Consider the following 23,278-nt stretch of genomic DNA (forward strand, 5'->3'; position numbering starts at 1 on the left):
AAAATGTGTATCGTCACATCACAACCCACTAAAAAGTGTAATGTAAAGGTCATGTGACTTTGTTTTACCAACATTTGTGGACAGTAACACAAGTATAAATCAATAAAATTTTAGTTCGTTTTTTTTCAGCCCTTTTCCAAAATGTGGATTTTTTAAGCTCAAAGATCCGCACACCATGGTTTTTATAACTCTCCAACATTATTTAGGTTGTAGAATAATTTGTGGGGTTTTTTTTCATATTCAAAACTCTCTCCTCCACTTTCAGATGGAATAACGGACGCACCCCTCATCTACATTCTCCAACATGTGAAAGTGAAATGAGATGTCACTGCAGCTACCTGTTAGCCAGACGAGGCTCAGGGATTTATGAGTTTCTGTGTTTTTCCTGCTGCTCCTCTGGTGTTTATTGTTATCGTCGCTCACTGATTATTGCCTATAATTGCTGGCGGCGTCTGGGGATTGAGAGACTTCCACTTCAAAAACACCCACAATTCCACACTGCTACTCACTTGGCTTTGGTGTTTCTACATCAAATAGACTGATGAGAAGCACACAGTGTTTAGGAGAAAACATCTGGAACCTCATCTTTTTTCACTTGTGCATCAAAAAAAAGGTGAAAAAAAGGTAAAAAAAAACAACAACAACAACTAACAGCAGCTGCTTTATGGGTGGTGAGCGCCTCTGCATATAAAGTTTCCTCAATCTGGCTCTGCGTCTGTTGCCAGCAGCTGACACCAGAGGGAGATGCATCCTCTCTATCACTTAAGATTGTGACTGATTGAAAGTGATGACAGAGGTTAAGGGCTTTTTAGTAGATCTACAGGGAGAGAACCTCCAGAGAGATGGAGCCACTCTGTTACAAAATGTGAGCTGCAGGAGGGCAGCAGAAAATATTGAAAATAGACCAAATGATAACAGTGACTATTTGGAATTACAGATTTAGTATGGTTGGATGGACCAGTCCATTTGTATTTTTGTCAGACAGAAAAAAATCTTTATCCATATCACCTTTAAAATTAAACTAGTTCAGAGTTTGAGAATGAACAGAGAAACATTAGATGTTATATTGTATCTAAAACAAATAAAGAATTCATTAAAGGAAGAGATAACCCAGACCAAATTAACAAAGTTGTTCTAATCTGTTCCATCTTAATCATACAACTTTATTCTCTTTTTTTTTTCTTTTTCTAAATGTACATTTTACTTCTACTTCAAAATGGAAGTCGTCCTCTGTTTCTATGACATGTTATGGTTTTACTTACTCCACTCCTCCATTCACTCATATGGTTGTTGGCATCAGTTTGAGATGAGCTGTAGGAGCAGCCACTGGCTGATTGTTTTCTCTAATGTGGTCAAATGGTTGGCACCCGCCCTGCTTGGTGTGCCGTGCTCTCAGTGGTTGAAGATTCCTCAGACAGATCCATCTGTGGGCGTGTTCAGTCTGGGAATGTTTTTGACTGTGAGTCTGATTTAAATATCACCTCAGGTGAGAGCGCTCTGAAGAGACATTTTCATGCAGACGCACAAAAGAATAGAGAGAGAGAGACCGCCATCCTAGACATGAATCACCAATGCAAATCACCAGTTAACGGCTCATTGTCCAGGTCATTCAGGCATCAATGGAACTACACTCACATGCACACACACACTCATGTGTATACACACATGGATGACCTGCACGTGGAGTGCTGGAGAGACACAGTCTGGCACCACACTGCCCTCCCCCTGACAGATGGATGAGGTTAATATCATAATTAAGCACCTCAGCCCGACGGTTCCTGTTTACCACCGGGTTGCTAGGCAGTGACATCAGCTGATCCCTCCCCTCCATCCTCCCTCCCTCCCTCTCTCTCTCCCTCTCTCTCTCTCCCTCTCTAATCCCTTCCCTCGCTGACACTCACACACTTATACCACCACTCTCTCTGTCTGAGACAGACGAGCAGCACCGACGTGTGGAGGTACAGAGGAAGAGGAGGAGGACGGACCCAGGGGGAGGTAGTAGTTGCAAGAGTGTGTGCAGGTGTGAGAGAGTGTGTGTGTGTGTCAAACAGCATGGTCTGAGTCTGAGGACTGGACTGAAAGACGCAACAGCACCAGCAGAATCCACAGATGTCCATGTAGACCAGAGTGGTGACATCCTCAGACCACCTGGCAGCAGGAGCTCAGCCACCTCCTCACTCAGTCACCAGAGGAGGTCTTGGCTTGTGGTATTTTTTTTTTTCTTATTGTACTTTTTTTTTGGCTTCTTACTGGATTTGGGAGTAGGCTCCGGGCTGGACCGCATGCATGACACAACGCAAAGGCGCGAAACCCACCATCAGCATCCAGGAGCACATGGCCATTGACGTGTGCCCTGGACCCATCCAGCCCATCAAGCAGATCTCAGACTACTTTCCCCGTTACCCCCGGGGCCTCCCCCCTGCTGCTGCTGTGCCCCTACAGCAGCCCCCACAACCGGCGGGCCACACCGGGTCCCAGCGTTCTACCCTCCCTGCCTCCTCTTCCTCCACAGCTGAAAATGAACGACCCAGTGAAGACAACCCGGACCGGGCGTTCGCTGGTGCCTCTGGCTCTGCCACTTCCTCCGCCTCGCCACAGGCCACCAGGAGGGACGAGGAGCCGGATGTTGAGGCGTACGACTCAGACGACTCGAGTGAGTGCTAACCCTGTGAAGGTGTTTCCACCCAACCACTTCAACCTCCACCTTTATTCCTGTCATCACTGCGTCTCCATCTTTCTCACTGGTTGCCAGGCATCTCCTTCAGCCGTGCGCCTTTTCTTTTTTTTTCCTCTCACCTTTTCTTTCCCTGCCTCCACTGTCTTTCTGTCACCAATTGGCTGCGTCTCTATGTGTCTGTGCGTGCACGTGGTACGTATAAATGTGTGTGTGTGTGTGTCTGTGCTGCAGCGAACTCTTTAGAGGCGACGAGACGGCCAACTGTTGCTGCTGTAGAGAAAAGACGGCTCTCCCTCCTCCTCCTCCTCCTCTTCCTCTCTCCTCCTGCTGCTCCTCTTCTCTGAAAGGACAATAATACATGTGATTTAATTTTGCGTGCGTTCCTTCAGCGTGTGCTCATGTGTGTGTTTTTCCCTGAGCTTCAGTCATCCACAGAGGATGCTCAGTCTCTAATCTCTCAGTTCATGTTTGAATCGTTCATGGCTTCTTGGTATTGGTCGCAGGTTTTCAGCTGTCTGACAGTCTGACCACATCTGTGCTGGCTCACAGTGAGACGGTCAACTTCTACCTGCGTCTGTGTCTCGGTTGTCTCGCTGATTTCTCCAATTAGAAGTCCTCGTCAAATGTCACGTAAGATGTCCGCTCAGCTGAATACGAATCATCGACAATTAGAGCAATTAAAGGAAAACACCTCTTATCGCTTCGTCACATAGCTGAAAGCTGCCACATCATATTTATAAACATCTTTATCTCTTTTTTTTCTGACAGAAATTCTTTTTATAGTCCTTGTCAAATGTCATGCACCACGTTTGCATTTTTGAATACCAATGATCAGCCATTAAAGCGTGAGGGAGCGGGTTGATAATGTGATGGTGTCCAGGGGCCAATCGCTGCCCCTCTGATAATTAACATAGTAATTAAGTTTCACACTGACGCAATGTATTTGAACCCATTTATTCCATGCATAATAAATGTATGTTTAATTGGTATTTTTAATGAAATTCAGTTCAATATTAAAACAAATCATGTCATACCATATATCCTACATATACCAATTTATATTCAGCAAACAAACAAATTATAAACATGTTGCAAAAACCTGCTTGAGGCACATGAAAATAAACACAGATCAACGAGGAGAAAGTTATTTTACAACAAACCGATGTGGAAAAAATGTTATGTTTATGAAGAGCCATAAGAAAGATAAACAGAAAAACAGACAGACCACTTGAAACCTTTCCAAGTACCAATGACAGCCCCCGTGCCTGACTTTGAACATGCTAAAATCTGCCACATTATTTCCCTCAAAATTCTTTTTCACCAAAAGGACTTCTTCCTGTTTTTTCCCTGCTGAAATTGGCTCAAAGTCAGCGTCACTCTGAGCAACATGTTGCTCACAGTGTGCACAAAAAAAAACAGTGAAAACACTTGAGCAGTGTGTCGGCAGTCGACTCCAAAAGCAACACCCTCGTCTCCCCTTCCCTCCCCCCGCCCCCACTGCTGTGCACCACAGACTTGTGACGGCAGGTTAATGTGTGACAGCAGTGCAGCTTCCCTGAGAGTTAATCCATGCAGAGCAGCACTGAAGAGGGACGGGAAGAGGGAACGAAGGGATGTAGGGAGAGAGCTTAGAGCATCTATAATCCAGACCTGGTCAGTGAGGATGACAGGACGATGGGGGCAGGGAGGCTGGGAGGCAGGGAGAGATGAGAGCATAGATGGGTGGTGCGGAGAGTGGTGAGATGGGAGGCAGATTTTTTCAGCTATTTCCATTCAGTAAATACGAGTAGATTATGGTTTGGACTTCAGTTGAACACGCTCCATGTTTTACTCCTCAATAGTCCTCAACTAACATGTTGAGTTGGACGGACATGTTTGATCAAAGACGTGTCTGTTCTCAAGAAAACTGTGACACTAAACAAAAAAATGTAGCAAAGCGAGCAAACCTGAAACCAGTTTGATCCCGGTCAACTGCAGGTGCTCTTACTTCCTCCCTTGGTCCAAACATGCTGGATTAGATTAACTGGACACTTAATCTGTCCCTGTGATGGACCGGAGACCGTCCAGGATGTACCCCACCCAGATTCACATTTATGTATTAAGTAGAGATGAATGAAGATGATATAGCAAATAGACACCGTGTGACTGACAGCCGGGACTGTCCATTGTTCCGAGTGTCTGTGGTCAAATTTCCAATGCTGCGTCCTCAAACTGAGAGATCATTTTGCAACAGGAAACCAATATAATGTCCACAATAAATGCACATTGTGCACGCAGCTTTGTACTTTTCACTGACAGCACTGAAACGTACACCCCTGCTATATTTAAACACACGGAGCCTCACACCATGCTATGCCGTCTATACATTTTCGTGCTACCAACTCTTTTGCAAGTTCAACAGACTGCACATGTATCTGTGATCCATGTAGGCAGCTCGTCTTACTTGTATTACCACAGTGGGCAGATAGGAGGCAACACGTTCTATTGATGGCCACAATATTAAATACACACTGACTTCTTTAGTGCCGGAAAACCACAGGGAGTGGTTTCTACCTGTAGCTCTAGTGTGCGGCCAATCATAGCGGAGATAAATTAAGTGGAGAGGAGGGCAGCAGTCGATCAGTGGGCAGAACGAGGAGTTCATTAGCCACAGGGGTTGCTTTGGTGGCCATAAGCTGCTGGTGATGTCTGCAGGCCAACACCTTACGTGAACACGGGAGATGGTGGGGTGGGGGGGGGGTTGGGGACTAAAGGACAGTGCGAGAATGTGTGATTGAAAATTGTGAAGCGGGTTGGCCATTAAGATAAAGACAGAGAGAGAGAGAGAGAGAGGGAGGGAGAGAAAAAAAAAGCTTTTTGTAAAGTGCAGTCCATTTGCGGCTGCCTGCTATTTTCAAGTAAAAGCGAGGAGTTCAATTTGCATCAAGCAACTCGTCTTCTAACAGCGGGTCAAACTTTCAGAGCCTTCTGCCCAAAAAATGTGCGCGCACTTTTACCTCATTTATTCCACTCATGGTGAAAGAGAAGAGACGACCGAAGCTTTTAACCTCTGCTTCAATCAATCTGAACGTCAGCAGGACGCCATTTGTACAAAACAAAGCTGGAGTTGAAGGAATGTGTCCAATGTGGAACTGAATCCTCTGAATCTTTCATGCTTGTAGGGACAGTTGGGGAACTTTTAGTCTGTTTTGAAGAAATAAAGCCAGGAAAGAAGTTCAAAAACCCTTGAGATTTTTATTTTTTGAGTCCATTTGCTAAAAACCTGCCCTGCTGGAAATCTTTGGTGCAACATGATGAGTCACAAAAGCAAAGACTGACTAACAAATGAAATCTGATCAATATTTTTTTCTTCACAAGAGCGATGAAAGTGCATTCTCAGTGACTGCTTTCCTGAGTGAGTGTCGCAGAATGAACTCATGTTTCCCATCCTTTTATCATGCTAGCACAGGAATAAGGCCACAGATGCAAACAGTAAATCACCTGTGGTGTTAGAGAGCTTTACCTCAGCCTCCGAGACAGAAGGCTTTCCTTCCTCACAGCTTTGTTTTTCTTTGCTTAATCTTCGTGCTACTGAAACTTCCTTTTATTGCAGCAGCAGCAGCAGCAGCAGCAGCAGCAGCTTGAGAACCTTCAGGATGTTGCATCAGAACCTAGCCACTTGTTACACTCTTCTGCTCTTGTCTTGAGACAAATAATCTGGATCAGGCATCTGATGTCTGATGTGTTCTCTTTTTTCCTCAAAGGTTTTAACGTCACCTTTCTGTTGTAGGGAGTTAAGATCTTAGTAGATCTGCAGGTGATGGACTAAGGTCTGAGTTGTGGAGATAGTTAGGTACAAGATAAGTTACTACTTTCATTGGGGCTGAACCTGGGCCCAATACTAATACCAATATCAGTATCTGGCCTGATAATTTAAATACACACAAATGTGGTTCCATAGTACAGCGGTTAGCATGTCTGTCTGAGTTGCAACCATGTACTGAATGGCACCTCCTGTGGCCGTCTGTGTCAGTTGCAAAGACTCATGCTGTAAATTTCCCCATTGTGGGATGAAAAGGCACTCATTTATTTTACATTATTATTATTGTACTCAAAAACATGTCAGTCCAGCGTCAGCATATTCTACTGAATCGTTCGCAGAGGTCTGTTAGGTGCTTCCATTTTTATACACAAGCCCCACACTATAGAAGAGAGTCTTTAAAAACACACCCTGAACACGTATGACAGCGACAGAGGAAGTGTCTGCGTTCTGTTGTTTGTCATTTAAAAGAACCAGTGTTGCCCCAAATTGGCTGCTGGACCTCCCACGGGACTTGATCCAGTAACTGCATGCGTCCTCCAGAGAAGGTGTGGTGATGATATGCTGTTCTCCCCTGTGAGCCAAAATCACCCAGGGACGCCTCAATCCTGGCTGAAAGATCCTGCTGCTCAAATCTGCATAATAGCAACACTTTCCTGATCTGTTGTGACTAAGCGTTGACTTTAATTGAAATGGAAAAGTGCATCATCACCTCCTGCAGCTTAGAGGGGTGTTTGTTCAAGACCAATCAGACGACCCGACCTCTTCCACATCACGTGATGCCTGTTTATGGTCAAATACGCAACAAAAAGGGAGACTTTGAGCTCTGGTGTGTTTGAGAGATAAACCACACGGCTCTATTTGTCAACAGCAGCGATGGGTTGGGGTTGGTAGATTTATGTGCACACACACACACACACACACCTTTCCTCCTGGGATCCTTCCTCTGACAGTGTGCGCCTCCTGTCTCCCTCCTCAGACCACGAGTCGAAGCTACAGTTTTGCTGTCAGTGAGATGCAGTCAGTCGAGAGGAGATCAAAATCAAAGCAAAGTGGAATTTCAAAAGAACTGGGTTTTATTTAGTGACATCTTAGCTAACAGTTAGCTCTCCAACAAACATTTTGGATTCTTTGTACCTGCAGTAAATCATCCACGTTTGTTAATGGAGCTCTCAATGATTTCTCAATTGTCAATGACTTCAAACTTCTTTGACATGTGAACTTCCAAAGTAATTTCAAATACTTTACAGGTATTTTTTTTTTTACCTGAGCACCTGCTATTTTCTGACCCTTCTGTGTACAAATGTAATATATATGGCTTCAGAACAAGGGTGAAAATACCAGGCAGACGCTTGGATTGAAATTGGCTGATTCGCGCCCAATACTTGATTCTTTTACCGTATGGCTGAGCTGCGGTCAAATTCCATTTGTGGCAGCAGCGGGGAGTCAGTTTTCCCCAACCAACTACTGATAAAAGCCACTACACCTGCTCTGCAGTGACACAGTCACACAACATTAACAACAGCCGGTGAAAAAAAACAGGGATATTTTCCCCTAAAAACACCAAAAAATAGTGCTATTATTACACTTGCTTTCAACAGGTGGACCCAGATGTGACTCTCCATGAATGTTTATTTATTTCCCAGACTGCTGCATGTGTAAATAAGCGGTAATTTGCTAAAATGTCATCTCCTTTTATAATGAGATAATGCATGTGGGTGGTACAGTGGTTAGCGCCGATGACTCACAGCACTGCTGCTGCTGCCTCTGGGCTCAGACCCCGTGGCAGGCTGCCATAAATGGTAAACGCTCTGGAAATATGTAGAACTTTTCTACATTGTGCTAGTGTATATTACGTATTGTTAAGTATTTTGTGGCTATGCTTTAGATATTTTACTACTTCTGGTCTGACTTTTATTCATCATATAAATAGAATCTATTTATTGGATTAGCTTTAAGTAGCCCATACATTACAGCCAATATATTTCCACATTGAACTGTTTTAAAAAGTTCTGGCTGCATCAAAGTTTGACTTTTGTTGAAACAGAAACCATTGCAATACTCCAAGCTAAAGACTTTGGACAATTTTTCTTCCATTTATAGAATGTTCTTGATGGTTCTTTTCGAGGACCCAGTGAAGGGACTGATCTGAAAACCTCTTCATTACATCTTGACTGGAAGTCAACAGTTTAAATCCTGGTACTGTTGACAGTCTCTCTGTGTTTGGTTTGCATGTTTTTTCCATGTGTGCATGGATTTCCTTGGGTTAATCCAGTTCTTAGTAAAGTGTATTGACACGCAGATTGAGGATGACGTTAATCGGAGCCCTTAACCCTTAATTGATCATACAGTAGTCGTAGAAAGGCTTGAGAAAGGGTGGGATTTCAACTGATGGCTGTCGCCTTTTCATTTTATCCTGAATATTCTGATTCAATGGTGAATAGATTCTATCTATTTTATCCTTAACAGAATATTCTGATTCAATGGTGAATAGATAAAATATAATCCCTGTAAATTAATGTTTTCTAAGTTTGGCTGTTACACTAATTCCCTGGACAGATATTATATATTTTGTTCCTTCCTAAGAAGTTTCCTGAACTTGTATTCAGTCAAAAGTCCTGCGTTAGATCGATAACGGGTCACTGACACACTCTCCTGGCCACCAGAGACACAGACACAAAACCCTGGACCCTGAGAGTCTGCATCAGGCGCAAAGCATTCAGCCCTGGTTCCTGACCCGGTCCAACCTCTGCAGTGGAATGTCGGTGACTGATAGCATTGTGTCAGTTTCCCTTTGATTTGGTGCAAAAATGGATTTGATTTTCTCAGAGGATCTTTTAGGGCAGGTTCAAGCTCCATCTTGCCAGATGGTCTGCCGACAACGGCGGACTTTAGGGATTATGCGTGTAATCTCTGATCGCACTGTGCCAGAGTCACACACAAAAGCCACATTTTCATGGTAATTACAAATTTATATTCAAAGTTTGCACCGTGTCACAAGTCAGCCATCATGTTGTTTTTTTTTTCCAGCAGAGAGGAAAAAGTGATGGAAACACGAGCGAGCTGCACTCTGTCATTTCATCTGCCTCTCAGAGACACTTACTCACCGGCTTTATCATGCCGTAATGCTGTTGCCGCGCAACTAATTGGTGGATGTCTGATCATGGAGAGATTTACTACCTTGAGCAATTGATGCAGGATGTGCACAGACTTTCGTCAGACTAGGCATCTTTCAAATAATTCCATTAGTGAAAAACCATCCAGCGAAGCACTCTGTGCTTTTACATTACACAGTCAAGCTGAGAGTAACATCTCAACAATTTTGATCATGGAAAATCTCCTTTGTCGCAATTTTGCAATCACACAAAATTACTGTGTTTACTTAATTACAGAGAGAATATCTTAGGTTGGCCATCTTACCACAGCTTTTAGCATGCTAGCTACATTCAACCGCTTTTTAAATCCTGCATGTTTAAAGTGACGCATTTCAAAACACAAGATGTAAAGTAATAACTGATTGTATGGTGGTTTTATAAAAGATGTATTTTTGGAAAGGTTTCAGCTTTAGCCTGGAAGCATTTAGCTAGCATACTACTGGTCAAATTTTTATTTTTCGTCATTTAACAGCGGATAAATGTTAGGCACGTTGTTTAATCATTAATTAAATAAACCAACAAATAAACCACTCACTTCCTGTAAGCGGTTTCAATTTACTGAGATGCTGTGATGTGAACAAACTGATATTCTAAGGTTCAAGTGATTGAAGAATGACTCAGTTTTCACCCGAACCAGATACTGAATGAGACAGAGAGGCTTTATGAGTGTTAGAGTACATTATGACATGACAGATTTGGTTTGGGTTAAATTACACTATCAAATTCCCGAGCAGATGCTCTGATTTCAACTTGGCAATGGCTGCCTGCCTCGTTTGAGAGATTGGGGTGAGAGTAATGTCACCCAATTGCAAATCAACCACTTCTCACTCCGTCGTCTGACATTTAATTGTCACGTTGCGCTTTAAAAAGCTCATTCTGTATGCATGCTATAATATTCTCACAGAGGAGAAAGGAGAAAAGAAATGCCTTTCATTTATTGAGAACATGGTGAACTGTAAAAACCTCCAACTTAAATTCTTCAATTACACTGAATGAATTAATATATGCCCTTAGAATTTATTGTGTTTCTTTAAAACCCTTTAAAACAGACTCCTAAATGATGGGAAAAAAATTAAGTTTGTGCAAAGTAAATGTTTAGTCGTAGCCAAAATATCTTTTCCCTGAAGTAAACATTATTGGCACTTCTTGGAGTACGAATCACGCTAAGTCAAATGTTACATCTATTTACACTAAACCAACAAAGGTCCAGAAATCATAATCTGTGGACATTCTGGATACATGCACCCCAGATTTAGGCACCTAAAAAGGGTGACTCCATCATCACTGTAGACTGGCTGTGGAGACAGACGGAACCTTTTGAAGTGATGTTTTTAAGTATTTTCTTTTCAGTGGTTGGAGCACCAAATGTACCTGTGCCAACATTGACAAGATGTTAGGAGACAATTTTATATTGAAGAACATTCCAGTCACCAGGAATGTCTGGCTCGTCACAGCACTGTTGTTTTTCATTCATTCCAAGAAGAGACGCTCCTCGTCTTCCTGTCTGTCCTCAGGGCCAACCACTCTGTGATTTTCAAATTGTTTGCCATTGAAAAAAAAAAGTTTTCACTTGCTGCACAAACAAAAGTCTGCCACAGAAAATATTGATCCTGAGAGCTCAGCAAACCATCAGCATCAGTCATGGGATGTGGTTGTTTTCCAAGAAGAGTGGGTTGACGTCTGTTTGGCTTAAAGAAGAGTGAGTTACTGCCAGGGAAATATTATCTACCACTTAATTAAAAAAAACGGAGTCTCCGTCACCAGCCAAAACAACCAGAGATGCGTTTACTGAGATGAAAAGCCACATTCTGTGGGTGGTGAGAGATAAAAATACTCAAAGAGCACGTACTGTATTCGAGGTGTGTCAAACAGGATTGGAAAGAGTCGCTGGTGTTATGTAGGATCTCAGATGTGCAGAGCGATTCCGTAAACCAATCCTGTTACGATTTCTCTGACGCACACTGCAAATATAGACACTGTTGTGTTGTAGCTTCGTGCCAGTGCATTTCTAGAACATTATTAGTGAAATAATGCGACCTTCAGGCTTTTTGTAACGTAGCTGAAATGACCCAGTGATTCTCAGCTCCTGTGACAATCATCTTAGCTGAAGCTCATTCAATGAGCCACCTCCAGAACGTTTTGTACAACTGGTTGCAAACAACCTAAACCCACGTGGACCCACAAGGGGGCATTAGTCAGCCAACCAAAACAAAACACAATTTGAATGGGTATTTAAAAGATAAACAACTTGCCAACTTGGAGTCTGACCTAAGATTCTTTCTGCGCTGTTGTGTTAAATTCCATCGTCCTTTTGTACTGAAGTGACAGAATCACAATTATCTTCCGTGGGAAAGGTGAGACGCAATGAGATAAAATGGAAATAATGTCTGAAGCAGTGATGCATTGAAGGAGCCAGTCAGTGAAAAGAACAGGATTGTCAAAGTGACGCTTAATTCTGGTGACGGGAAAGATGCACTCACTGATTGGTGGCAATCAAGTTGACTGACAGAGGTTGCACAACAACAACAACAACACAATTGATACACACAGACACTGACATGTGTAGCATTCACATCTACGTCTCTAAACACAGCACACTGCTGGTCACGTCGCTTTCCTTTCTCTGCATGTGAGTCACTTCAGGGCCGTAGACCGTCTGATCAAACTACAGGCTGAGGATTATGAAGCAAACAACAGAGCAAAACTATTGGATCCCAGCAAAAAAAAATCTAAACTACTGTGAGAAACAAAGCCTCAGAGTCACTTGAAGTTCCATGGCATCTCTACAGTGGTCTGTTATATTGAATAATATGGCAGAACGTAAGGGCCAACTGAGATGTTTATAGTCTGGTGAGAAGAGTCAAGATGTTGACCTTGGTGACCTGGAGAAATCTCTGAGGACGGCAGAAACTTGTAGAAGTTTTTTTTTTTTTTAAATAAAAAAACAGCGCAGCAGTCTTCATCGTTCGTCGGCCGACTTTCACATGCACCACAGCTAACTCTGCCTCATCCCCAAGTCTTTGAAGGTAGAAATCTGATGTTTAGTATGAGCTGCACACACACACACACACACATACACAGTTCATGCTGAATGTTATCACTGATGACTTTTCCTCATCCCCCCTCTGCAGTAATGAGGGCCTGACTGTAAGGAAGCTGGGTTAGAGCATTAGCAGATGAAAGGTCTCCACTCTGTATTCAGTTATACAATTAAATATTTGCTAAAAGCTTGAATGTCTTTTCTCTGATGTACGAGAGTTGTTTGTTTTTTTCTCCTCCTCCTCATTTTACTGTCACTGCAGGAAGTAGAGAAAACCCCAGATGGGCATCACGATCCACACCAATATTGATTTTTCTCATGATGAGGTCGAGCTCTAAGAGTGGGTGTGGATTGAATTTACTTATGGTAAAGCCTTGAGGGGAGAACAGGAAGAAGAACATTTTGGCTGTATTTCTTTTATTTTTAAATTCATAATGTGTATAATGTGAACTTTAAAAATTGCTGTCTCCTTCTACCAAGAGAAGAAGACTTTTACAATGGCTCCAAAGTGATGATTGGCTTAGAGCCCCATCTCCTGGACTGTAAAAATTAAACCTTACTGTGAGGGTGGGACTGGCAGCATAACTCATCTTAACTGGTTGGAAAACTCCAGTAGTTTGCTCACATTTTTAAAAAATTAGTTGGCAATGATTTTGCCAAACAAAAACTGAGAAGACAATTTTATTAAAACATCTGTAAAAGTCAAACTAGAATCCACTCAAGTTTAAGCAAAATAGCCAAGAGCCATAAAAGCCAAACCAAAGGTAAGAATACTGACTGCTACTAGTTAGCAAAAAATCAAGCAGAAAGTTTTGAAATCCTGTTGCTCAGTGTGGTTCATGAAGACCTTTGTCACATGGCAAAAAACCATCAGCACTGATGATGAACATATAGAATCAAACATGTATAATGCATGTACAATAGTACATGTATACAGTTTTGTGTAAAGTGAAAATGTGAAGATAAAAGCCTCCTGTTCTCCTGTGGCAGGTAGCAGACATAATGACCTGCTGTGTTTTTGTTTCAGGGCAGATGTTCACTCTAATCTGTTTTTCTTTTCCTGTGGCTGAAGCAGATTACAGAAAATAGCACAGTAATGGGACTCACTGCGTTATGTTGTGCAACAGGCATCTCTACAGCTCTGTTGTGAAACACCGTTTTTGTTGTCATTCCATCATCAAGGTCGCCTCCTCCCTCCCTCCCTCCCTCCCTCCCTCCTGTGCCGTCCCTCACCTCCCTCCACCCCGTCCACAGACTGTGTTTTCTCTGCTAAGCTCAATTTGTACAGATCTGAGGGCAGTTTGATCAGACGCCGCGGCCGCTAATGAGCTGGAAACTCCTCTGTAAGCTGCACCTTCATCTGGGCAGAAAGCACCACGATAGTGTGATACAGCTGCCGTTCAGACTGACTGTCAGCGGCAGGTTTTAGATCACATTTTAACCTTGTCAAAGTCAATAATCCAGTTACTTTATTTTTCACTGGTCCTGGTTTCATCATCAATTTTCTGATCCAATGAGGTGGAGTTGTCCCTCTGAGCTCCTGTAACACATTTTACCATTATGAAGAGAACATTAGGTCTAAAGTGTCAAATCACAGTTGCCTGTAACGTTTGTTAGACGGCTTGTGGCCTAGTTGTTAAAAAATTGTCCTTGTGTTCAAAGGATTGCTGGTTAAATTTTACTTTTGGTAGGCTGCAGTGTGTTGAGTATATATAAACAAACAAAAAAAAACTCCACTGGTACTGTTTCACTGGAATCGGAGGACACATTTTGTCATTTGTGTATATGTCGACGATCTTTGGCTTTAACTAAAGGTTAAAGCCAAAGATTAACAATATATATACTCTATATAAGCAATTTTAAAAGGCATGAAAATGTAAAACATCACAGACCTAAAGACCCAGGATCTGTTTCTGTGACCCTGCTCTTTTGACCTTTAACCCGTTTCCTTCTGACTGAGGTCTTGAATGATTTAGTGAATCTCTCTCTCTCTCACACACACACACACACACACACACACACTCCTGCAGGCTGTGAAATGTGTAAGTAAAGCTGATGATGGAGCTGCTCCCAGCAGGAGGCTCAGGTACAGCTGAGTAAAGTCACCTACAGGCTGTATGACATTTAAAATCAAAGCACGCTCTCTCGGCAACACTGGTTCTCTTTGTATGAATACATGTTGCAGTGATTGGCTGGAGAGGCCGGGTCAGATCACTCTGTTGTAATGAATGTCAGCTGGAGGATGTAAAATACACACCTTTTTATTGTGAAGTACTTTTCCAAACTGCAGGTTAAAACTAATCAATAGAAATCAATGAGTATTAAATCAACACACAGTAAACAGTAGGTTATTTGTCCCATAAAAAAAAGTGTGTTGTTAACTCTCTAAGGGCTGACATTTAAAACAGAGTCTCAGTTTTAGGTAAAACAGGATTATTATTTATGGAGCAGCTGACGATGGTTAAACCAGAAAAATGGTAATGGAATTTGTGTATTTTCTTCCAGACAATAATAAGAAAAGGAATTCAAAATATTAACATAATTCAAAAACGAGCACATTGTCACGTTCAAGTGTTCAATACCAGGCAATTATAATAAACAAGAACCACATCATTTGCTAAAGTCTATTCCCTGCTGGTGAATGACTGAATTGCAGCTTTGGACACCAAAAGTGTAAAGTGTTGACCAAGTCTCCGCACAGTCTGACAGCAGCAGAAAAATGTAGGAAAGTTCTGAAGTGGAGTTCAAAGCCTTAGCTGTGTTCTTTGAAGCCTGCCACCTTGAGGCCATCTCTTGACCCTTGATGTGTGCGTGGTCAGCTTTCGTTGTTTCCTTTTACCCGTCCTGATGCTTGAGGGAAGAGTAAACATCACGTCCTCGGTTTTTTTGTCGACTACAGAGGAGCCGACTCTCCTCACTACATCGCGTCCTCAGGGAATTAACAACACTCCACTTTCTAATAAACCCATTGTCAGCTCTAACTAATGTCTTTATTTAGCGTTGATAAATAATTGACGGCAGTGAAAGGTCAATAGGAAGAAGCTGTTAATGGGTTTAATAAACATCATGGACGGCAGGAGGAGGGGAACGGGGAATTTCATTGGAGATGATGAGTTTTTTTTCAGGCAGTAAATCCTCATTGATGTCGACGTGTTTTTCAAAATGAAAGCATCACATTTTATCCATAAATAAATCATAAGCCTTATAAAGGCACCTAGGAGTGGGCTGAAGAATTGAGTTTGTAATAAATATAATTAAATTGTTTTAGCTTTGAAAAACAAAAGAAATATTCTCAGCCAGGAAAGCAGGTAATAGTTTACCTGTTGCTAATATGCTAAGTCACGTTACTGTTATTACTGTTGTTACTGGAATAACAATTATCATTAACATTTTTAAGTGTTTATTTATTATTAGGTAGCGACTCACTAACCTTCCTAATTGGTAACGTAAGGTTGATAATTAGATCTGTGTGACCACTTAGTGATTAATTACCCTTTTATCTGCTGATGCTGCAGTCATTACCAAAAAGTAATGAGAATTAAGTGCTGAGATGATGCTGTGGTTCCATAGTAACATTAGTAATGGCTGACCTGATGCTCGTGACCCATGATTAAAGAGCACTAACCACTAATGTGCTTCCTACTATCACTCTGCTAACCTAACTTAATAACAAGTAAAAAGTGAAAAAAAACTCCAAAGTCTGGTTGAAAGGATTTTCTTTTTCTTTCTTTTTTTTTTTGATCTTCAAAGTCTGCTTGAAAGGATTTTCTCTTTCTTTTTTTTCTTTTTTTTTTGCGGCGTGAAACCAAAGTGACCTGTGTGTGACCTGGTGTCTGCTTCCACCAATGTAAACAGGGTTCATCTGGTGTGGAGATTTGGAGTTGGAGAAGGTGATTGGATTTTCTTATCAGCTGACGCTCACTCTGGTGGAAAGGTTTTGTGAAGCACATTTACCTTCGTGGCCTTTGTACCTGAGTGAACACCATCTCCTTCCTCTGTGGAAATCTCATCCTCCCACCGACTGCATCCTGTGATTAGGAGGGAACTTCTGACTTCACTTCACTCAGCTCCGCTCGCTCGCTCAGGAGAACCTAGTCTTGTGTGTGTGTGTGTGTGTGAGTGTGTGTCACTGTTTGCATGAATGCTGGCCTGTTGATGTGTCCTTATCATTTCCTGACTTCACCAAAATAGAGTTCCGGCAGAGAAATTGTGAGAAAAAAAATACGGCCTACATTTCATGGCCAGACATTTATCCTTTATTATCTTTAGGTAAAGCCTTTGATCTTCATTTTTCACACTCTCCCTTTCCTTTTTTTAGTCATAAATCAATCCCCTGGGCTGAAGGAAACTTTTTTTTGCGTGTGTGAGATCAGTGGATGGTAATTTGCCAGTGTGTCATCCATTAAGCTGCAGCCTTGGGGAGGATGTGAAAAAAAAGGCAGGAAAGCAGCTCTGATCATTGGCTTTTTTTTATTAAATTTGTTCCAGGTCTTAAGGGACGTGACCAACAAGGTGAGAAGGAGAATGATCTGGTGATATTATTACCAACAACCTGTACCTCTCCCTTGTAAACACTTACAGACGTCAGACACACGTATAGACGTCTGTCTGACGATAAAGTAGGGGGCGTGGAGTGACTGCAGGTCGAGCTTCAGTCTCACATTTGGCATCATGATCTCACAGAGATTTGCTTCACAGAGAAGATCCAGGAGTTTAGAAGTTCATATTTTGGTATTTTTTGTGTACCAGTTTTTAGACTAGCCGTAGCTTGTGTTCAGTCCAGTCCTCCTGCAGCTCAGACACGCTGGTCCAGGATGTGTCGACCGGTTTAGTGACCGAGTCCACAGTGGAGGTCTTCATGTCACAGCTTGTATGTTGCAGTGAACGCTGTCTGCTTAGTGTGAGATTCAATAAGATGTGACAGTGATGGCTCCATCTTCACTGAGCAGATCAATCCAACAGAACCCACTGCTGTTCAGAACAGCCCTGAGGGCAAAAACAACAAGATCATGTTTTTTCTTTCCCCCTGAGATCTAATTTCTTTATCATTTTACTGATCGTAAATTGACGTCATCAAAGACTACATAATCATGCCTACTTGAAATTCTTCACACACGCCAAGAATAAAAGATATTTTTATATTTTTTATAGCCCTGGGAAAAAAGGAGAAATTTCTCGTTTCTTAATGTATTCTCCCCAAGTTGACTGAGACACACTGGCTTCTAAAGCCTGAATGAAAAATTAAATAAAATACATAAAAAATAAAGTCAAAGTCTATATGACACACTGACCTTCAAAGCCAAAGCCACTAAAATATTAGCGCAATATTAGCATTGTCTCCTTCACCTCTAATTGTCTCATTTCCTTTCTTCTCAGGCAAATGATAATGTTTCCTCTCTCACCATTCCCTCGCCCTCATTCCTCACATTCCAGAAGATGAATTGGACCATTAATTGGAATTGAAATGCAGAACGTACTAATGAGCCCCTGCATACATTTTTTCCCATGCATGTGCTCATTTGTCAAAAGCCAAAAACATTTTCTTTTTGCATTTAACCCTAGTGGTCATTTCCAATTACTACCAGAGCTGGCTGTAATTGGCTCCCGTGCTCAGTCTGTCAGAATCAGGACATTCATTATGAATACACTTTTTTTTCTTCTATTCCTCCTCCACCTCACACTGTTCACATGCAGCTTTGATGTCACCCTGTGTCTGCCATTCAAATACCTGCGGTTGTTTGTTTTATTATGAGTAAGGTGAAAAAAAACACCATAAATTATCACGAGTCAGGTCTTCGTCCTCTAGCTACAACCCCTTTGCTTCTCGTGAAATCTCCTCCAGACTGTTTTTAAAGCTCAGAGTGAAATCAGATCAGACCAATCTGCTGGTTTTATCTCCCTCCAAATCAAACTGAACTGCAAGCGAAATTCAGCTTCAGGAAATAAATGAGATTAAGACAAACATTCAGCAAAGTCTGGTCTCCAACAAAATCACAGTTTTTGTTTTTTCGCAGACACTGGATTTGAATTTTGAATTGGGACAATTCATACAATGATCTTAAGTAATGGAGACGACGACGTGTAGAGAAATTAGTTTGTAATAGTGGTGTTAGTGGTGATATTGAATTGGGACAATTCATACGATGATCTTAAGTAATGGAGACGACGACGGACGAAGACAAATCTTTAAGCGTAACCAAAGCAGGACTGGCCACAATCTTTGATCTTGTTCATTAACTTTCTGCTGCGTATTACTGTAACTCTAAAGGTGAAAGCCAGCAGTGACTGGGTGTGGGGGGAGTACGAGTCCATCAAAAGTCAAAAGAATGTTTTATGACTGTTGGAGGAACCAGAGAAAACCCACAAACACAGCGAGAACCTGTGCAGAAAGGCTATTTGTTAATTATTAGTTAGCTGTCCACTGTGGGTCGAATGTTATTTATTCTGGTTATAAAAACTAGCACCTTAAGGACTAAGCCACAGTGTGACCCCTCCCTCTGGATGTCGTAATAATGAAAATAATGAAATGTACCTTTAATACCCGTTGCCAGTGTGACCCCTCCCTCTGGATGTCGTAACTATCGAAATAATGAAATGTACCTTTAATACCCGTTGCCTAGTAACCACCGTGACACCACTTGTTAAGTCTGGAAAATCTGAGTTCGATCTTAGTCTAAGCCCAGCCAAAAATGTATAGGATAAAAATGCTTGGGGATCCCCAAAGTTAATTTAGAAAATTGAACGAAACTTCGACAAGATAATAACTAATTATAGACTTAGCTAAATATTGACCAAGGTGCAGCTTGTAGATAGCGAAATGACCTTTTGGATTAAAGCTATCCAAAATGTCTTCCTCTGATAAAATGTCCCAGAAAATGGTTGCTATTTGTATTAAATAGTTTTTAAAAATCCTTATTTAAGTCTAGCGTGTGTAAGAGGTGGCAAAGAAAACTAACAATAAAGTCTAGCATGTATAAGAGGTGGCAAAGAAAACTAACAATACCATTATGGGGTTTTAAGTGCAGTATGAAAAGCCACATGTTTAAGGTCCGTGGTATCGACTGCTCATTGGCCTCATCAATAGTTATTGGTTTTTGTCCCCCATAAAGACGGAGCGGTGGCACCGGTGGGTCATCAAAACCCAAATGTCAGGTCACATTTGTGCGGCCCACACATGTGAGTGGTTTGCGTCTCCTTATTGAGGGCAGTAAAATCTGCCGTAATATGTCCCACATGGGCGTACGAGAGGGAGTTTCAACCTGTTCCAATGAAAATGAAGTGAGGAGAAATAAGAAACACTCTGGTTTATAGTCATGTAAAAGTTATGAAGGATTTAAATTGAGGATGAAAATTCAATTTCCAGTCTCAGCACTCACAGTGCAAAATGTTATTTCCCTGAAATAGTTCCTCATAATTGTAAAGTCAGTATCTCCATGGTTATTGATGCAGACTTCTCCATTACCACCTCAGCAGCTTAGATTTATGAGAAACATGATCATCATCCTGCAGTGACACAGTCAGCTCTGAGTATTTGTGCAACATTCAACCAACTCCACCAGCTCCAACCTGTCATTCTCCTGAAGGAGGAGTCAGCATTAATACTCCATTAATATGTAAATATACATACGTATTCCATGTCATTATTCTTATGCCTGCTTTTTTTCCCCCAGGACTTCTGGTGGCCATTCAGGCAGAAAATGTTTTTCAATGACCTTAAGAATACATTTTAAAAGGTTTAAAAGACAAGACAACATAGAACATTAACAATCCCAGAGCAGCATTTAAAAGACGACGACCAGATGGTAATTAATAAAAAAACAAACATAAACCGGAATGACACGAAGAAAATAGTATGCAACTGTGTGTGAAAATATTTACATAATTACAAAAAGATAAAAAAAAAGAAAATTTGCATAGACTTGAATAAAAACGTTGAGTGAAAAATAGTCCTATAGGTGACAAAAAAAATCCAGAGCGGACTGCAGTAAGAAGAAGAACGTAGTGTGGTTTGGAGGGAGGGGTTGGATCAGCTCACAGCTACATTTTGGAATAAACTTAATTATATATGTTAGAAATCTTGGAGACAATTCTAATTTAAGGTCATCTCTGTAACAGTCAATGTTGGGGTCTACAGGTGTCCACCAGGGTCACAGTCGTATTTTCGAAGCCGGTGTAAAGATGTAAAGATAAAACTGAAGAGAAAATACAAAGCCGGTGTAAAGATAAAACTGAAGAGAAAATACATGTATTTTTTCATTTACTGAAAAGATGTGTTTTCTACACAGTCTTTTCCCAGAAACACTCTTTTCCGTAGACCATTGTCCAGCTGTGAAGCTTACGCATGCAAACCAAACGCCACCTTTTCAGAAAGTCCAATTATCGTAGAGGGAGCAGGTCAAGGTCCAATCATACCCTTCGACTCAAAGGCCACTTATGGGCTTCACTTTCTCCAGCAGTGCTGTAAAGTACAGGGTGTTTCTTTTTAAAGGGCACACAGGGAAAGAATAAGGAAGTGTTTTGTCAGCTTCTATAAGAGCGGCCTTGAGGAGGAGACGCAGTTTCATGTTTTTAGCTCTGAATGCTGGGGGACGTAGGAGGGAGGGAAAATCAACATGTTCAGCCTCGCTATTCATTGAGCTCATTTCATTGTTCAGTTAGAACTCATTGACGCACATGATGGTCCTGGTTAAGGCCACAGGAGGATAGAAAATAATAAATAACACTGCCACAGTCTGAGAAGAAGAGTTCACCTTAATTTCATTGATTTTAATACTGAAAAGATAATGTAATGGATCGTGACAAGTTCTTTTGGTGTGACTATGGCGACAGAAGCTGCATTTGCAAAAGTTCAGGGTTTTCCACAGATGGTGTCTTAAATTAATCACCTGTTTGTCTCGAAGAGCTGCAGCCAATGAGGATTTTTATTGTGGAGGACATCGGTATTCACTGTGCTAAAAAAAATTCTTATTTTTGCAAGAAAAAGAATCAAATTAAGTCACCAAAAAAAATCATCTTACAGAAAACTGAGTGAAATATGACTGACCTCAGGTTGGGTTTTGATTTCTTTCTGCTAGCTTGTTTTACACATGTAACGTGTGTGGCTATCGCTAGTTAGCTTAACTTTTTAAGATAACGATGATTTCATTTTAAATTTTCTTAGTTTTGAATGTTCTTTTAGTTCTTACCAGGTTTAGCTAACTAGCTAGTTAGTCTAGGCTAAGTATTATGTACCATCTTGGTTGTACATTGCTTATCTTTCTGCTGTATTTTTGGCTAACATCGTATTCTTCGAGTCATTGTTTACAAATCTTAAGCTGTTTTGCTCTATTTTGATCATTTTATTCACCCTCTTATAGCAGGGTTGTGTTGTGTGGAGCAAACACCAAAACTGTCTTTCCTCTGCAGCTGCAGTAAAGTACACAGTACTCCTCCTGTGTGTTCAGAAGTGTACTTCAACTCAAAAGGCTTTAGATGAGATGTGACGATATATTCAACTCTAGTATGACGTTTCCAACCAACCCAGACCTTGTTTGACTTTGTTTTTGTAACACACTCACTTCTGTAGAGAACGTCCATCACATTCATGTTTTCCAGCAAGCGATTTGTCAGATATTTTGTCCAATTATCTTAATTCAAACTCAGATAGGCTAGGTCCAATCATGTAATCAGTACGAAGGGCACTTTAAAGGGCTTTTTAATTCTCACACCTGAGGTGAACTGCAGCTGCCGCTGTTCTGCCAGCGTCCAGTTTCTGTCTTCATAACAGCAGCCTTGAAAGACAGAGACACATCGTTTGATGGGTTTCTTTTCAAAGCTCTGTGGAGTGATGGGAAATCTGTCAGTGCACAGACTGAGACACTGGAGCAGCTGCCTGTGGTGGCGACGTGTCGTATCACTTCATCACACATGACTGTCACCTATTTACAGCCTGTTTTTTTTTTTACGAGCTGGAACCCGGTAAAGGCATACCGGTGGTTCTGACCTCGACGGTACCTTCCCCAACGCTTTCATCACGATGTTCAAACCTGATAGACATCAGCCGCTCCCTCACACAGCAGGAGTCTGTGTGAAGTCTCTCCTCGTTATTTCTGACCCTATTTCTCTGCCCCGTGAATCCACGAGATCCTTATCCAATTATATTATATATTATTATATATATATCATATTTGAAATTAACTTCAGCAGCCGAGTACTTCAGGTGAATATTTACTTAGCAAGAACATGAATGTTTCATTCATGACATTTTTAAAAAATACAAATTTTGTAGGAAGGTCTGATAATATCAGAGGACCAATATTATTGGCTCCAGATTAGTATATTATGTCATATCTGTAAGAATCGGTATCGGCTTTTCCTCAGACAATGAAAAAACCTGAGAACACAATGCCTGGGTTTCGCCAAATAATGTGTGCCCTAGATTTGGGAATAAACGGATGTATATCAAAGTGAAAGTCACTAGATGGCAGCATTGCAGCTCATTTCATTAACCTCATACTCATACAGTGGTTCGTACAGATAAAAACATAAAAATTAGCTGGTTTATATATGTGTTTGGACAATATTTGGCTAACTCCGAAACACGTATTTCTGTTTTGATTCATCTAAAT

General features: G+C 41.4%; 1 protein-coding gene across 1 annotated transcript in view; it reads left to right on the forward strand.

Moving 5' to 3' along the window:
• Positions 1 to 1,746: 1,746 nt before the first annotated feature.
• doc2b (double C2-like domains, beta) overlaps positions 1,747 to 23,278 on the forward strand; it is a 72,504-nt gene continuing 50,972 nt past the window's right edge. Inside the window, exon 1 of the mRNA XM_008333006.3 lies at positions 1,747 to 2,653. Coding sequence (XP_008331228.1) covers positions 2,287 to 2,653 — 367 coding nt within the window. The 5' untranslated portion in view covers positions 1,747 to 2,286. The remainder of the gene's footprint in view (positions 2,654 to 23,278) is intronic.

Source organism: Cynoglossus semilaevis, chromosome 19 (genome assembly GCF_000523025.1).
Source record: "Cynoglossus semilaevis isolate Cse_v1.0 chromosome 19, Cse_v1.0, whole genome shotgun sequence".
Classification (NCBI taxonomy): Eukaryota; Metazoa; Chordata; class Actinopteri; order Pleuronectiformes; family Cynoglossidae; genus Cynoglossus; species Cynoglossus semilaevis.